The following is a 20,352-nucleotide window of genomic DNA, read 5'->3' as shown; positions in this document are numbered from 1 at the left end:
TGTTTGATGAAACAAATTAAAAATATTCAAAGTAAATAAGTTTAAATAAAATTAATAGATAAATTAAAAATTGTACAACTCATTTAGATGTATATAATATGATTATGTACCAGGATATATTCCATTAATCATTAATTTTTTTTTTATAATCATATTTTCCTCGACGTTAGTTGACACGATCTCGATAATAAATACAAAAAAAAGTGATGAATTAGGTATTGGAGTGGTTATATATATGCTTATATTTCAAAGCAATAATGATTGCATACGAAAAACGATTTAGAACAGAGGCCAAACGTACTTTGAAATTAAAATAAGTGGGTACTTCCAAGCACATTCAATATTAAATTTCTAATACCTCATGATAATATATGGTGCCAAAGTATAAACTGCTTTATGTTAATATATTTTGATATAACAACTATGAGCATTATTAGTTTTTTTTTAAAAAAGCATACATTGTAAAGCAATAAAATATAATATAGGTATACATAACATTCGATTAATTGGACGTATTTAAGCACTGGAGCAGTATTCTAGTAATTATTTAATTTAATTGGAATTTTTGCTGAGGTGTATGCTCATTTGTTTTGAGTGATGTCATTAATAATTAATTGAATAATTAATGGTTTGTACCCAGTATAGTATATTACATGAGTCGCACAAGGGTTTTATCTTATATTTCGTAGGATGAATGCAGATGAGTTCAAAGTGAAGTGCCTAAATACACATAAAGTCAAGTGAGACAAACCGTTTTACTTCATAACAACTGTTATAAAGGAATAATTCAGTTTATAATGTTTTATTAACCTGGAGTGAGGGAATTACTTTTTCATGATAATAATCACAGTTCAAAAAAATGTATGTACACAAAATAAATAATCTATTTCTTTAATATATGATTCTATGAGGCATATGAATTACATAATAATTGTTTTGAGAAAATTTACCAGCTTAAATGAAAAACTGGAGAAGTCACTCTGTTGTATAGTAGGATTTTGTTAATATATAGGTCACGAGTGGAAACAATGATATGACAGACCCTATTTCTTAAGATATTTTATTATAATATTTATAATGAAAGTTTACCTATAACTAATTATATGGCATGTTGAACTAATACTTGAAGAAAATATCACACATATCATAATATAATAGTTATTAAAATATACTATTCTTAATCTTTTTCTTATAATAAGTAAATACTTTTTAACATACATAATTTCGTAAAAGTTTTAACTTTAAAGAGCTATGAAAAAAAATTGTGATTACGTATTTTCGATACATTTAAACTGTTATGCGGAAAATTTACGAGGAACCTTATATTGCCCATTACATTTTTACCCCTTTGGTATAAATTTAAACATATTATATATATATATTATGAATTACAAGTAAAAACAACAAAATGTATAAATGTTCTTGATTTTGACAAATCCTGTCAAATCCTGTCAAAATTTGAACTTAAAAAAACGCTAAATAAAAAACATTAAGCCCGTGCATATTCAATATTTATAAATTGCTATACAAACAACTAATAAATCTAACCAACTCAGAATATGATTATTTTAAATTTTAAATTGTTTGTATAGGACGGCATTTTAAAAATTCTGTGTAAATAATGACATACAAATAAATGTAAATAAAATAATATAAAAATGTAATAATCACTTTTTTATTGGAATTTTGCCATTCTTGTCTACTAATAAATTCAATTTCGTATGCGTTTTGTGCAAGAACGCTATTGGTGACCAATTTAGCTGCACCAAATTCAGAGCAAGCTTCAAAAGACCGTCTGTCCATACCTAAATAATATGATAAATAACAATTAATGACATGGTAACAATGTTTTACCTCTGCAAACTCTGCTAAACGAATACACAATAATAAAGACATCATAATTCACCGCAATGACACTGAAAAGGGTCAAGTACACTGCAATATTGTCAAATAGATGATTGAAATCGATTAGTATCTTTACAGACCTGTATAAATTAACAGTAGGTACTTATAATTAAGTTTTTTTGTAAAATAATCGATTCGCAGTATCAATATTTATCAACATGTTATAAAATATATATCATACTTAAAATATATTTAGGTTAAATAAATACCTGCATTATATATTATATTATTAACATATTTATTAATATTTTCGTTATCATTCTAAAATAAACGTAAAATCAACGTAAAGTAATTTACACATATTTTTTGAAATAATATTACTCAGTTATTAGAAGTTGAGGTACCTACTTAGTACTTAAGAATAGACACTATATTATACAAATAATATTAATTTTTATTATCTTCGTTTTACACGCAATTCACATTATTAAAAAAAAAATATTTATGTTCGTCATAATCGACACAATTTTGTTATCTTTATTATTAGAATCAATTAATATTTTATCTAGGAAAACATTATTGGTATTTTCTAATTTTTATTTTTAAATTTAAAATAAACAAATTAAATCATTACAATTTAAAAATTATACTTGCATCTGACGTTGTAAAAAAAAATTCGAAACAACTGACGAGAGAACACGGAAAATTTCTTGAATGTTGGCAAATAAGTTATTTTAATCTTCTACCTATATAGTATTTTAAACGCATGTATAATCGTAAAATCAAAAAAAAACTATTCTCATAAAAACGCGTAGATAAATAATAATAATTCTACTTTGGGTTAAATTCTATAATAACAAAGATTACAGAAGTTTTTCAAATTTTAATAAAAAATTTTTAGGAAATTATGAAATTGTAGCTAGAATACTAGATTACCAGGCTTATAAATTTTGTTTAACGCTGAGCCATAAATCAATTTCAAGTATTTCCAATTTATTTTAAAAACATACAATAATATTTTAACACATATAGTACAAAGCATAAAAGTGAGAGTTTGTTTATTCTTTAAATTTTAATTGCCTTTATAAAGTACTAAATAAATTTAAATCTGTTTTTAAATACTTACTAAATTATAAAAGGTTTCAGTAAATATAAAAAATTTAATGAAAATTATAAACGTAGTTTGTTATATATAATTGTATGTATGTAATTGTATGTAATTGTTAGTATGTATACATAATAATATATAATTATTTTACGACAATAATTAGTTGTTGGTAATTTACTAGCAACATAGTAGACATTTTTTTAAATCAGTGATATTTTTATCGTTATTTTCGGGGAATTGTATCCCGGCTCCGTGATTTTTTCTTAATATTTTCTCAAAGCATGCTCAGTGCTCACCTCCATATTTTACTTTAAAAACGAATTAATGAAAATGTTGATACTGGAATGTCTTAAGAATACTATAGAATCATATTCTCAAATAATTAGATTTTGTATGTATTTTAAGGAGTTATACCTGTGATGATGACATAAACTTCTTTTTCCAAATAATAACAACCATTTTTTTTTTAAATAGTTTAGGTGATTTTTCAAAAATGTCAATGTATTATATAAATCGAAATTTGAATTTTTAATTATATAACTTAGTAGATACTAAGGATCTAATATCCATGTAGTAACGAGTACTAATTTATGATAATAGAGAAGAATAATAGGTTTAACGATATGAAGTCTTAGATGATTTGCAAATAACAATGATTTATAAATTAATGAAAACTGTATAAATTGTAAAAATGTTCCGAATGAAATCAGTACTAGACTAATATTTTCCAACTTATAGTTCACGACACAAAAGTTTTTTTTTACTAAAAAAAATTTAATGTAGTAAAAAAAAAAATATTTCTTAGTTCCTACCCATTCGAATTTACTATAGGTACATTTGTATTATGTGTCTGAGCAACAGTATACCTTCTTGGATTCCCAAAATTTTAAAGGAAAGAATAACCCCGACAGTTGCATTGGATAAACATTAATTGTAATGAATTATCTATAAAGAAACGATTAAAAATAAGCTAATGAACTGTAAAGCGTAAATAATTAACATTGAAAATGTCATTATTTTCATTTATTTAAAAATCTAAAATCTGAAAAATGCAATCCTTGTTAATAATAATAAAAAAGGTCTCCTGAAATCGAGGTGATCCGTGACCTTTAAAAAGTCCTTTAAGTGGTCCGTAGTGTCAAAAAGGTTGGGAAACACTATACAAGACTAATTAATAATTATTACATCAATTTTATATTTTATGTAAATCCATTATAAAGGACTATTATTCTTAATAATATTGTTATGTACCAACCTACATGGCTACATAAACATTAAGTATAATAACAACGAAACTGCTCGTTCAAATATCGATTTAAATTAATCCAAATTATCAAAAAATACATATAGGTACCATCTTATTAAACAACATACCTACAGTAAAAAAAAAAAATGGTTTTTGTTTAAAGATAAAAACATGTTTTTCACGGAGCCAGGTACTCCTTAAATATTATAACAATCTAAGTACTTATTTGAAATTTTTGCTTTATGTATACAATTTTGAAAATTAGAATTTAAATAAATACATTGCTAAAGGATTAAAGAAGGTAAGCATGCTTGGTAATCGCACCATACATAGGTATTACCCAAGTTTTTATCTCCGTGGATTGATTGTATTTTTATTTTTTATTAAATAGAAATATATAGGTAATATATTGACTTTAATTAATTAAAATGTCCTATTAAACCTAATCATAATGTATATATTATTATATTGACTTGATTAAAGTATTTGCAACCAAACTGACACAATTAATATTTTCAAACATAAAATACATTTATATTTTGTTGTTTTTTTATTAATAACTGTATGTCTGTCTGTATGTCTTGTCTGGTTTGTAAACGTATTTTAAAAAATGTAATAATCGTCTAGATTAATTTTATAAACAATATAATAGAAACTACAATACAATAAATCATTTATTCAATTAGTTTAAGAACTAAGATATTTTTTTATACGTAATAGTTATTAATTTACATCAAAATCTTGTCAAAAAATACCCGAATTACTACACTATTGCTGGGTATTAACTACATAATACATTTTCATTTTAACAATTTCAATGTGTCTTATAATTATGTCGTACACTCGTACATATGTCATATGTGTAAAACAAAACTGAGTGAGTCTTTATTACCAAATACATATAGCAATATATAGATAATAACAATCATACATCATTATGAACTTAAAAAAAAAATTATTGATATTTCTTTGATAAACGAAAAAAAAAATTGAAAGTTATTGTAAAAATCATTGATAAATCATTTATATAAATAAATATTACATAAATATATGTATCTATACTTTTTATCTTCAAATTGTCAATTAACACATAATATTGAATACTTGAATAATAATTTTAAAATTATGATAGTTAATTTAAAAACCGTTTTATTATCATGTTCATATTTATGACTACTGTGTATTCACCTACTTATCGTAAAATAATATAAATTTCAAATTATCGTATTGCAGAAATCTTCATTGAAAATAATGAATGAATGAAATTTTGAATATTATGCAAATTTAAGACCGGAATATTTATTTATTTATAAATAAATCCACGTTGGAATTAATATTTCTTTTTAAAATTAGTTCAATTTAACTCAATTCAAGCGCATGAACTGTAAATAGGGATTGTCCCCCATGTTTCAACTTTTTTCTTTTCATTTTTTAATTAAAAACAAAAGTGAATAAACACTTCAATTGAAATTTGATTTAGCGTTTCACCTTTGGAAGGAAAATGTGTTTGATTTTAATATCGGAGGTGACCTTTTAAATTAGATACAAAAATTTAGATGAAAAAGAAACAGCCTTTCTAGTAATATTTCATTTTGCGTTTTGGCCCAGCCGATTATTATTGCGTTTTTATAAATCCTTTATGGTACAAAGATATCCCGCTGATATACAAAGATATATTCCCTCTCCGAGAGAAATCTTGGCCACAATCCCGTCTTGTTTGAAACGAGCACAATACATCGATATACTTTAACATAGTTATTCTAGGGTCGCACTCAGTAATACTATATAATATATATTATAAAAGGAGCATTAAACAACCAAAAGGGGTTTCAAGTTTGAGTTGTTTTTTTAACGGTACAAGGTTTTTTCAAAAACATTGTTTTTTTAAATTCACCACAAAAATATTTTGAACTACTTAGAAATACAAAACGTAACCTATTTTAACTCATCATAACCATACTAAAAGTGATTATATTTGGATTATATTTTGCAACTATGTATGTTATAATATTACATCAAGACTGCAATATTCAAGTAAAATAATATTTTAAAATCTAAATAATTAATAATTGGACTCAATTCAGGACTCCTTCAATACTATTGTACTTAAGTAATATTAATATTAGCAAGAATAAATAATATAATAGTAAACAGAAAGTATAATTGAAAAAATATGGTTATGAATCATGATACTTTATATTTTAAGGACAATCCTAAATGAATCCAATCCTAAAACAAACCAACATAATATAATGATAATATGTGAATATTTAAACAATACAATATTATTATGTTCTATCAATGAAACGTGTTTATTTATAAATTATAAACAATTTATCTTCACTACTATTTAATTCCTAAAGTAATTTTAAATATTTATTCACATTTACAGATTAATATTTTAAAAACAATGTTTAAACATTTCACATTTAATCGTTTAATCCGTATTATAATATTACAGCTGGTGTATTTAAAATGTAAAAATACAACAATAGGATACACGTCAATCAACTAAAACAGTAGTTCCCAAACTTTTTTCCTTGTGATACAGTACCTATTAATTATTTATTTTAAAATGATATAGGTACCTTTACAATATTGTATAGCAGATGTCTATTAATTTATTACAAATTTTTTTTTAGAATTAAAATTTGGTAATGAATTAGTAGCGCCGATGAATTTTTATCCAGTCTACTTCAGTTAGGTTACACTAGACGTAACCAATTTACAGTAATTAGAGACAAACTATACAAGTAATAACTAATAGGAAGTAAAACAAAAGGATAATTATTATAATTTAGTAAACAATGACAAAATAGTCATTCAATTTGCAGTTTACTTTTCGGGTTGTTTTAATTTTTGCATACCTATACGAAAAATCTAAGAATATACGTGCTTAACACTGTTTCAACAAATTTTAAAACACTTTATTAACAAATCAGTTTATAATTTATCGGCATAATTTTTCTATTGGTAACACAACAAATTTGTAATACTGTAACGTAATATTCAGACTGACCAACACTCCCTCGCCCTGTTATCTGGTCATCGTATATAATTAATACCCACGTTACTTTGGAAATTATAATTGTAATTATATATTTACATTTATAATACTACCATGTGTTAATTAGATGATGAATAACTATTGTAATGCACCACAACTGCTTTATAACATCCACTACCTCTGATGTTTTCACCTTATTCTCCTATTATCCTTTACTACGGTATAATGAAGAATTTAATTGTCATTTACTGAGTATAGTCTACATGTTATTATTAAAGCAAAAATAAATATATAATATTTAATGAAATTAAAATATTATTACATTCACTTTAAACAGTGTTTTTATTTTCGTAATTTTGATGAATTTTGTCTAAATCCAACTTTAAATGCTTATAAAAAAATCGTGCCTTTGTATATTTAATATTTTTGAATTATTTACTATAACAACTTATGAGGAGACTTGTGTTACATTTTCAAGTTATTTAACTCGGAAAAATTGTTTTGTCCATATAAAAAAACCTAAAATGTTTAAAAATTTTAAATGTCTATAAATAGCTTGAAAACCAGTCCAAATATTTTTAAAATTATATTTCTTATAGAAAATGATAAAATAAACATTTTTTAAAAATTCTAACTTCAAAACTATTATCAACTTACGATCAACTTTTTTTTTAAATTATACTAATAACAACTTATAACTTTATATTACATTTTCAAATTTTTTGACCAAGTAATACATGTCAACAATACATACAAAATCTAATAGACATGTCTTATGCCTACAAATAGCTCAAAAAGAATCAAAATATTTTGCAAATGTCATTGTGTATGTACAATGTTAACATAAACATTGAGTGAAAAAATCATTTTTTACGGTTATTTTTTTTTATTCATACCAAAAAAACAAATCGATTTTGTCAATAACTGGTTTTGCGTAAAAATTCACATTTTCCCTTATTTTTTTATTTTTCCTTAAGCTTAAGAAAACTATTAGACATTTTCTATTTTGACCTCTTCAATGTACTAATTATATTAACTTTACCATCCGAAAAAGTATTGAAGCCGAAAATCAATTTATTATTTTGACTACTTACTTATCGTGTTTACAGATTACAGGCACAAAAACCATTTAAAAAACATGAATCATTGTAAAATCAATACATTCATCTCACCACTCAGTATCTAGAATAAAAGTTATCAACTAAAATTTATAATTTTGAAATACAATTTTGAAATCTTTGTATTATTTTTTAATTTGTGCAAAATTTTTAATAGTAATTCAAGGGTAAAAATAAAGAGAAATTAAAAAAAAAATAAATAATTTAATTATTCACTATATACGCTTACGAAGCTGCAATAAATAATCAAATAACTTAATAATTTAATAAGTAAATTTTAAATTTAAATTTCCTTTATTCAAAAGCGCATAGTTATATAAGTGATGACAGTACTTAGAAATGTAACAAACAAGTTTAATTCGATATATAAATGTGGGTACCTATATAACGTTCAATTAAAGCCTACGGAGGAGTACTAATTTCATATTTCTATCCCTATAATACGTAGATTTTCGTCCAAAACCTCCGTATTTTTTCTTCTGGTCGCTCAACTTCAATAATAATAACTTAAAAGTACACGAAGTTTAAAAATTATATTATCTACATCATGAGTAAGTACCAAATCCTCAGAAAAAACAGTTAGTATAAACATTTTAAATAGAAAAGAAATTAAATTAAATATTAATTAAAAATTAATTTCAAAATTCAAATGCTTTTAAACATAAAAAGGTTTTGAATCATTTTGAAGCAGAAAATATTATTCTACGGTAATGTAAAAATATTTAAGTATATAAGTGAGTTTCCAGTGTCTTATAATTTAAGCCCAGCTACAGAAGTTACATGTATTCTACTATAACTGCGGAGTGAACCATCATCACAATTTTGTACCATTTCGAGTATGATATTTTAAAATTATCAATTTATTATAATATTTATTCCTTAAGGCAAATACTATTAATTTTAAAATCATGTATATTTCCCAAATCATACACATAGGTACCTACAAATAGTGCGAAAAGTTTATTTTAAATAATTTCTCTCGTTACTTAATATCACGTATCGTGAAAATAATCAGTGAATACAAACATATAATAAATGTAAATTAATGCATTATTGGAATAATATCATTTTTGAAATTGTATTAATCCCGAGAACTAAAAAGTATTCAAGAATTACATATATTTAATTTAAAAAATAACAAAAAGTAAATAAATCGACAACTTATATTTTTTTTATTTCTCGTGTTCAATATGCTTTTATTTTTATATAATAATATATTATATCATGCGTCTATTCTTATATATTAATATAAGTATAATTAACAATATATTCTATTATTATATTGATCACGATAATGTGATAAAAATAATTATTATTACGTAATATATTATGCTTACTTGGGCCGTTTGCTTTTTATTGCAACAGAAATTAATGAACGACACGTTCACAAAATCCGTGGCCACGACGACGGTAATCGTTTTATCGCCCAATGGCTCTTGGGACCCCATACACACGACACTTCTCAATTTCGCGTCCTAAATAAAACCGACGGACATAAAATCATTCATCAAATATTACTACACACATACTCCTACATATTACAAGCGTGTGTATAAATACACATATATACATTTATAATTACACACACGCACACACACGCACACACACGCACACACACACACACACACACACACACACACACACATTTATATAATATAATAAATAAAAATACTTTTGGGACCCTGGCGTATTTTCCTGTCCTAGTATCCCGTATCGTCGACATGTCAATCACTTCACAGTCCTGACAAAAAAAATACAGCAAAAAAAAAAATAAAAATAAATATGATAATAATAAACGCGCAGTCATTATAATATATGGTTAGGTCACAATGATATTCAGTAAGCAGTGCTCTTACTTTTTTCTGGTCCATCCAATGCAAGAAAAATCCTCGTTCGTCTACTTTGATAGTCACCGGTAAACCAATTCCGCTCTCCTGTAAAAATAAAATACATTCATCTATACATTTGAATACTGCAGGTACAGACAATTATATTTGCCAAATAATTATTAACATTGCCAATTTTATTTTTATATACACAATAAATTTCATTAACAGCTTTCAACTTTGAATATTACATCAATTAAATTATTAATATACGCAAATTTGAGTTTGGTGATGTTATTACTTATTACCTATAACTTTATGTTTAATATTCATAATAATTGTATATGCAAGTTTCACAGATATACCTAAGTTTATAATTTATTTTGAAAAGTATGGAAAGGGGGACGGAGTGAAACGCGCACTGACGCCGGTTCGATCTCGGCCACGGGTGGCATTTTCGGTGGCAAGTCACAGTGTTCGGAGAGAGATACCGCCATCCCCCACCCGGGCATGGCAGAAACCTACGGCTGCCCAACTTGAAATTCTGCCAAACCTAAAAACATGTTTCAATCATTCCACCCCCACTATAAAAAAAAACACAACAAAAACAACTAATGGCCATAGTTGCCGAGCTTAAGTTCAATGAAAAAAAAAGTATGGAAAACATAAGATTAATATATTTGATCATAAAACCATTATAAAACCATATTATACATATTATATTTAGCCATAAACATTTTAAATAATATATGGACTTCATACTTCACAGGAAATTAAATATATTGTTAACACTTGTGAACTAAAACATGATTTATATTTTATAATTAATATTAAGTATTAGCTAGGTATACGTTTGTTAAAATGTAAGTCCAATTTAACAAATCAATTGGGTTGAACAAATAAAAATCAATCGTGCAAAAATTACGTAAGTATAAGGATAATTATAAATAAAAGGACACGAAGAAAAAATATTACAACTGCGTATTCTTTGAGTAATTAAAACATCTTGAAAAAAACATAGTTAAAAGCTTTCAAAACATTAACGGAATTCAACTAAAATAATATTCGTACAACAATAAAGCATAAAACAAAAAATTATAGTTTTAATCGTGGAAATAAAGCTATGACAACTTTGAATATTAAAACATTCCATCCCATGGGCCTGGAATCCTTGAAACAAGAATAAACTATTTTATATTTTTAGAATACCTAAGTAATTTTCTAAAAAATCCATAAATTTAAATACTACTGCATTCAAACATTTATCCTTATTATGTATCTATATCATAATAATCAGAATCATAACAAAAAAATATTGTAGGCTTCAGTGCAAACCTAATTAATAACTCTAAACGTGACCGACTCCAATAAAGTTTGAATTTAAATTTACCTACATTAATTTTAACGCCCAACAATTTTTTCTACCTATACAGTACATAGTAAGAAAATTGAACGACTTTCATCGGATTTAACCATGATTTTGAACTTCCCAAGTGCCCGTTCGCATTTAAATTCGCGGTTTATCTAGATACAAAGTTTATACATTTTTAACTTTCTTACCCACGCACCATCCACGACGAGAACGTTAAATTCGATATACGAACGTTGCCTGACTCCGTAAACTTTAAACGGCCATACGCTGATTGTAATAATATTTACACATCGTTCTACTGTACCACAATTAAATAGGTACAATTTAGATATGCATGCCCAAATGTTCTATACCTGCATAGAACTATTAAATGTAAAACTTAAACATAAACACGAACACACCTTAAAAATATTTTGAAGACTTGAATAACTCGTATAATATTATACAATATACAATTAGCATCAATTGCAATGTCAAAAATAAAAAACTCATTGATATTGTTGGCTAGCCAATAAATCACGCACGCGTAGGACGATAGTAAAGTACCATATTGGTATATACAATATACATTCACCAGATATACCGTGTAATTAAGAGTTTAGTTATACCTATGCCTCGGGGCTCAGGCCCTTATTTTAGACAATATGTAAAGTAGGTGCATTATACATACATAAAAGGGTGTATAGTGTGTAGAATTTATTACACCGATGAAATAACATTCGTGTCCATATAATATTATTACGATGTTAATTATTATAAAACAAATATTTCACACGATAATTTAAAACTGATACATTATACGTATATAATATTTAAAACTCTATAGAACATTAGTGCATATTTACAATTTTGTTAAGTGACCATTTACATAAAAACAAATTAATCAAAATGTTTACCTACAAAAAATGTAATACGCAAAAAATAAATGCCCAGTACCTATTGCTTAGTATATACCTATATAAAACCATAATTATTTTTAAACCAAAATTCATAAAAACAAAAATGTTTTTTAATATTCTTATAACATTCTAAAACAATAATTATAAATATCCAGTAGATCACGATTCCAGAAACATATATTATTCGTATGATGACAACTGATCATCCATTACTCAACTATAGTGTTAGGTACATCAAAACTGGTATCGATCAGAGACCAACTAAAGTAATGTTTAGGTTAGGTTTAAGTTTATTGATTTACACAATGATGATGTGTCTTTTCACCACCTTTTTGGTACAATAAAAATGCTTCGACTTTTGCATCTTTTCTGGTAGCAAGAGAATTCTGGTTGGTACTTTAAGAGGTCAAAAGTAAAAAATTCCTATTAGATTTCAAAAGTGTAGAGAAAAACAAAAAAAATTAAGGAGTAAAGAAAATTTTTACGTGAAACGAGTTTTTGACAAAATCGATTTTTGTTTTTTGGTGTGACTCAAAAACTAATAGCTGTAGTTACTTTATATGACTATTTTCCTTACATACCTTTTTATAGACATATGAAATGTTTGTGTTTTTTTCTTCAATAATTATTGTTATACGATTATTTTTCGCTTGGACAAAAAACTTGAATATTTAATACAAAGTTCTTCATAAGTAAGAACTTTTAGTGTAATTAAAAAAAAAGTAGAACGTAAATCTATAACAATTTATTGAGCGTCTAAAATTAGAATTCTGAAAATTTCATAAAAAAACGTGAAAATTTGCAAATTATTTGCACATATGTAAAATTCAAACAATTTTTATTTAATAGCTTATATAATAGGAAATGTAATATAAAATGTCTCATTAGTTTTTCCACCTTTAACAAAAAAAAAAGTTCAGCGGAAAGTCAAATAAATTTTTAACGAGCGTTTGAAGTTAACATTTTTATGACATTGGATATTTTTTATACATGATAACACTAAAAATATTTTGACCCTTTTTGAGCTATTTATAGACATTTTCAGTTCTCAACTTTTTTTTTTAGTTTTCTTCTATAATTATAATTTATAGTTTATATTTTTGATTGGTCAAAAAGCTTGAATATTTAATTCAAGATTGTAAGTTGTAATAATATCAATTTAAAAATATTTAAGATTAATTTGCATGGTTTTTGTTTTTATTATGGATTTTAATTTATTTGTTAAATTGCACAAATTGGTAATTTTTTTTATGCAAATATATAAAATGTTCATTTTTTATAGGTAAAGATTGAATAAGTATAGTTTATACTGTAACCATAAAATCTAAAAAATATTTATACCTACAGATTTTTTTTTTTTTTTATAGATATTTAAGTTCAAATTTGGAAGAAATTATATATTTCAACAACAAATAACAACTTTAGTAATTTTGTTGTTGCTTAATAATATTATTCGTGGGTATATCATTTTCATTCAAGCACACAATACAATTTTTAAATGGAATATTTTCGGCAAAAATTAATTTAACCTACTGTATTACTAAATACTTATAGTAAAATTAATTAGTTTAATAGTTTAATAGTGATAATATCATAAAAAATACTTAGTAATATAGGCAGATATAACCCGTGTCTTCACTCAAAATCATTTTTTAGATACAATAATTTTTTTATTATTGAATAGAAATTTAACACAACCATTACAATGACCCATACAATTCCTAATGTATCATAGCAGGGCGGGACCACTTGACCACTGTTTTTAAATTATACCTAAATTATTGTTAAGTAAAATCCATGATTTTATACATAATTTTTTTATAAAAGAAAACTATTCATACAAGTGTTCAAAAACTAAAAACTAAATAAAATTATTTATATAGATACCTAATGAATACCTGGGGTACATTGCATTTTTTTTACTAAAAATAAAACTATTATTAAATTAATTATTTAACATTAGAAAATATATTATTTTTGTATCATAATTTATCAAAAATACAAAATTATAAACACCAATAGATTTATTTGTTTATTTTAATTTTATTATTTATCTGGAATAATTTACTGTTAAAATAAACACATGGTTGAACCTTGACACTAAAATTCCCCACAGTATAATTTATATAACTCGACCCTATACTGTATTTAACTATTACAACAAAACGATTATTGTTCCACAAATCACAATATTCGCGTTAAATTATTATTATTTATTGTTTATAACAATATCTACACAATAATATATAGTTAGCGTATGTTACCGTTTACACCAGTATAAATACGCATTCTAAAAAGGGAAATATAAAAAAGACCCAAATTATAAACACTATGAAAATTTATGAAGAATATAACAATAATTTATTTTTCATGTTTCGAAATCAAATGTGGAGTTACTTAGTATTACAATTTTTGAGTAAAAAAAACTCAGCTTCTAACTTTTTTTAACGCAATGATTTATTAATGCTTTTACGTTTAATGATATATACAATATTAACTGCAATTTTAACACTGAATTACATTATGTAGGTAATTCAATTATAAAGTCAGCCTATATAAAGGTACCACCAGCTAAAGTAGATATTTTCAACTCCGTATAATGCAGTAAAGTAATAATTATTAAGATTTGTAACCATATAGCTATTTTTACTGTAAAAGTTTAAAAGTAGAATAAATAAATGTAATACCAATATTAATAGGTACCATAATTGATTTAATACCTTAACTATTATGACGGACCAATATTATTATTACCAGTATCGTTTGATTTATGTAAGCACAGACGCACAGTAAAATATAAACAAGATATTTAACAACTATTCATTGTGTTATTACATGATCTGCATCTAATGATAAAATAACCCATCGTTCACAACTTTTCGAAATAAACAAAACAATTTTACAATAATAGATATATTTACCAATCGCTTTATACCTAGGTTCTGCGGGTGCAGGTGTGGATTACTAAATAACTTGCAGATCTACAAACCCCATAGGACAGTGTTATTGTATGCATTTAAATTTTGTTGAAATCATTTGTGGCTTGTTGAAGCTAGGTCAGAGGTTAAATATTATTATTTATCTTAAAGTCTTTGCGAAAAGTGTGGCAACATACAGTGCCTGTAGTGTGTACCAACCAATAGCGTTAATTATTATTTATACGCAGTGGCGTGGCGAATGGTAATTTCAGAGGCAATCGCCTCTGAGATTTTTCTTAAATAGTGGGGTGGGTGGTAGCCAGTGGGTCCCCTAGTAAATATAATATGATATACTCGATAAGTAGTCAATAACGATCTGAAATATAATTAGTTAGATATATTACATAAACACATTATTATGCATTAATACTTGGGATATTTGTAACTTGCCTTTGGAAAACTTTTAGTTCGCCACGCCACTGTTTATACGTCATTATAGTCTCGGCAAATAGCATATTATTATTTTGAATGCCAATAAATAAGCTGCATAGGCTTACGCGACAGTTATTTTAATTTTAGAGGTTTGATTTTTTTTTAGTAACTTTTACATATTATATTAAGATTACTATTTGTTACGGATTCATTTAAGGCGATACATAAGAAAATGATGCATTTAACAACCATTAACGAGCAAATTTTGTTCATTTTTTATAATATATTGTTCATATTTTGATTTTCGTTTTACATAATTTACATAATTTACATAATTTTTATTTGTTTTACCCATTTCTCGCATGATCTCATTATGAGATAAGACATCTCGAGAAAGAAGTAGTTTTATTTTTCAAACATATTAATATATAATGATTAAAATGAATGTTTAAACTGATTGGGTTGTCCGCAGAATAGGCAAAATTCACCATCACTATTCAAAACACATAAATGTCTATAATAATATGATTAACATTTAACTGATCTAGACGTTCAGCTCAGACAGCTATACTAGCAGCAGGCTGCAGATAATGAAAACTATTGAGTAATTAAAATACAGTATTTGTGTTATAATTTATAAGTGATATTATATATATATATATATCTTGTAGAAAGCAGATTGTTCAATACAGCGATCAATGAATAGAGTTCTATTAAATACGGTTGGGCGTGTAAATAATCTCAATGGTCAATAATTTGAAAATTTTCAACTAAGCGGTTATGTTTTTTCCTCGTAAACTAAAAAAAAAAATGGCAATAACGCCTCCTACATTTTTTTGTACGTGAGGATAATGTGCTACTCGTTGAAAAATGACCGGAAGGTTTTAACCATTACATTTTATACACATTATTCAGTGTTATTCAAAGACACTCACGAGAAACTCTTTTTTGTATTGTGAAGGTAGTTTGTGAAGAAATTTATCTTCGTTAATTTTTATTCGCCATTGTTGTGTCGGCGGGTTCGATTTGGGGTTGACGTTTTCTTAAAGAAATTTACTATGGCCACATTTGAATTATTACTAATGACGATTAGTGTCGATTAAAGGTGTGCCAACGGCGTATATAGCATATTATTTATTTACATTAGCAATGAGTACATGGGAAATATATCGTACAAGTTGTTACTTGTTATGCCTAACTCTTTATCAAATATCTTGAGAACGTCTAGTCGTATATAAATATTAGAAATAATACTTATGCAATGTAGTATTGTCGTTGATTTTATTTAGTAATATTTCGACCACGAGACGATAGTGCATAATATTAATATATTATATTGTTTAATATTACTGTTACGAAGTCCTGTAGTTTTCTACATTTTGACAATACTCGTGTAATCGCAGACAGGGTGTAGTTTTACTGACTGCCAACATAATAGTATGTATTCAATGTGGCCGTGTGCATTATATTATCGGCCCATTTTATTGACCTGTTTTTGGTTCTAAATTATCTGCAGTGCATATATTATCTATAGTACCTAACTAATTTCTAAATAATAAAGGAAGAGCTCCGATTTAAAAAAATATCTTATCAGATTATCTTTGGCTGTTATTGGAATTGTCTGAATAGTTGATCGACTAAAATATTAACATCAGCTAAGGATCTATAATATAATTATTCGTCCAAATAGGTGCAGGTTAAATGAACCGTTAAGACTATGTTTTATGTAGTATACAATATTTTATTTTAGATACTGTAAGGAAAATGTATTTTTTTGTTTCCAATTTCGATTGTCAGTTATATATTATTTTAGTTTTTATTTAGAAATTCATCATGATTAAAATTCATTTTAATATGCTTTTAGTGGAGTATCTTAAAATGTATTTGTTGGCTATTGGATCGTTATATATTCTGAATTGTATTCATCACTTCGGTACCTATCAAATATCATTTTGAGATGTGGTTGTATTATTTATATTTTTTGTGATGGTAGGAATTTCAAATTATTAGTGTTGGGCGTTATTGGTGCGTGATTATTTATTTTATTGATAGTCGGTCTTGAGTTTAGACGGCGGTATGCTTTTATTATTATTTCAGCATTATTTCGTTTTCAGCGTAGTGTACTTAATTAAATTTGGGTTGATTCTTACCTAAGGGTTGATACATTTTCCATAAACTTTTGATTGACAAAATTATTAGGTATTTTTTAAATAAATCAAATTTTATTGAAACGTGGATTAAAAATACCAAATAAAATGTTAAAAAATGAGAGCGTGATAAATTATAAAATAAGCACATGACTGCCTCGGCTGAAGGCTATCTCAGAAGTACCTACATTAAATATACAGACTTTCAAAAAGCTTTCTATAAGGTTAACCATAGTATATTATTACATAACTTAAAGGCTTTTGGTTTTGATGGTACATTTCTAACATGGATTGCTTCTTAGTTCTTACTTAAAATACCGTTCCCAGGCAATTTAACTTTAAATTTATACTTATGATGATTTTCAATTATTTACTGATGTTCTACAAGGTTCGCACTTAAGGCCTTTACTTTTCATAGTTTTTCACAGTTATTTGAAACTGTAGGTACAATTATTACTATTTTCAGATGATGCTAAATTGTTCTGTTCAATTAAATCATTTTCAGATTTTCAGATATTACAAGAACAATTAAATTCATTTTATACTTGAGTGCCTATGAAAAACGGTTTTTGATTAAAAGTTGTATTGCTGATAAATTAAAATTTACTACCTAATTAATTTTCCCGTTCTAAAAATCCAACCACATTCAATTATAAACTTAATAATAACGAATCAAATAGAGTATCAATGTTTAAGATTTGGGTATACATACATTTTTAATCAGATTTATCATTTAAATTCCAGCATAAAATAATTTTGAACACATTTTACAAAATACTAGGTTTGTTAATAAAAATACTCATAATTTAAAAAAAGACCTAAAGCCTATAAGAACTTGAATTTTTTCCCTTGCAACGCTGAATTTTAGAACCATAATTTTACCTTAAAACTTATCCATAAATAAAATATCTTTAGTTAGTCCAATACATATTTTTAAAAATAATTGTTTATGTCATATTTACACTTGAAACCAGAAATTCTGACGTAAACATTCAGATATAAATTGGTAACGATTCGCTAAACATAAAAAGACAACTTCCTATTTTTTTTTAATTTAGGATTAACTAAATGGTGACATAATTGATTGTTTTCTTATACTTTTCTAGAACCAATGTGTTATTCCCCACTATCTTAAGAGTTATAGTGCAGATTCTTTTTTTTTTGATCGAGCATTACTCTTAGCTTATAAAATATCCACATAATTAACTTTATTTAATAAAATCGTGGTAAATTTAAGTTTAATGTTACATTTTTAAGAAATAATAATGTATAAAAATGTATTTCTATTTTATGGTTCACTTATTCGTATTTTTCATATATTCTTAATTTAAGTTTAATATTATTACTTGATAAAGACGTTAAGTTAATCTTAACATTGTTACATCGTGTCTTGTCTGTCATTGTAATTATTTTCAGCGATAATTAAATCATATATTGAAAGGGCTTTGGTCCGTAAAATTAATTAATAAATAAATAATAAATATCTATATAATTAAATAAACAAGTTTATTAGTTTTCAAATAAGGATTAACCGAAATGATTCGGTTAGGTTTGTAGAAGTGCTGAACAGCAAACTTCGATGACCAAGAAGATAATGCGCCTCTTACTGTTGGCTTAACAGAACAATGCTGTTCAAAATGGTGAAGATTATTTAACCTTGATTGAATGTTTAATGCTAGTAACCATTTTCAATTTGAGACTGCGTATAGTTCATACAGCTTGAGATGTCACTATGGATAACGAAAATTGAGTAATTGTACCAGAAATACCTAATACGTTCTTCCGTCGATATCCCAGGAAATGAAACAACGATCTATCTGTACGACGGAGAGAAGAGAGGGGGAATCTTGTTTGCGTGATATATTGCTTTATGTATTTCGTAGTTTCAATATTACCTTAGTACCAAAGTCGTATGTTATTATATAAGACACACAACAATTTTTTTTTCTATTCAAGTTTTGGTAATATCGTTTTTAGATTTTGAGCAGAGCGATAGACGTACATCGTTTTACAATGATTTTTTTTTTATGTCAGTCGTACAATTTTGGAACAGTAGAACTACTTTAATATTCAACACTGAGAGTTATTTCTGGTTTCTGCAGGTATCTGGTAGCTAATTTTATCTAGTTTGTACCACACTACGTTCAGACTCGTTTTTCATCGTATACAAAGATTTACCGTGAAATTCGAATTTAACACATCCATTGATTACAGTGCGAGGCACACTCGACACTTACTATACATCATAACAAGTTCCCTGTTTATTTGCGGAATTGAATATTGGACTGATGATTTAATTATTTGACATAATGCAATGTATTTTTCTCATGTTTAACATTGTATACTATATAATTTTATTTTATTATCTCTAAAAATTATTCAACTAAAAATAAACCGTAATACCTAGGTAGGTGCCTACAGTGTTTTTAAAATA

General features: G+C 25.8%; 1 protein-coding gene across 1 annotated transcript in view; it reads right to left on the bottom strand.

The window, feature by feature from the left end:
* LOC132950225 (1-phosphatidylinositol 4,5-bisphosphate phosphodiesterase classes I and II) overlaps positions 1 to 20,352 on the bottom strand; it is a 53,074-nt gene that overhangs the window by 13,348 nt on the left and 19,374 nt on the right. The window contains exons 2-5 of the mRNA XM_061021545.1: positions 10,181 to 10,258; positions 9,997 to 10,065; positions 9,662 to 9,799; positions 1,672 to 1,805 (exon numbers count right to left, since the gene is read on the bottom strand). Of these exons, the coding sequence (XP_060877528.1) occupies positions 1,672 to 1,805; positions 9,662 to 9,799; positions 9,997 to 10,065; positions 10,181 to 10,258 (419 nt within the window). The remainder of the gene's footprint in view (positions 1 to 1,671; positions 1,806 to 9,661; positions 9,800 to 9,996; positions 10,066 to 10,180; positions 10,259 to 20,352) is intronic.

Source organism: Metopolophium dirhodum, chromosome 8, assembly GCF_019925205.1.
Source record: "Metopolophium dirhodum isolate CAU chromosome 8, ASM1992520v1, whole genome shotgun sequence".
In the NCBI taxonomy this organism is placed as follows: domain Eukaryota; kingdom Metazoa; phylum Arthropoda; class Insecta; order Hemiptera; family Aphididae; genus Metopolophium; species Metopolophium dirhodum.
Note: the sequence above shows the minus strand (reverse complement) of the source record. Positions and strands in the feature narration are given on the sequence as shown.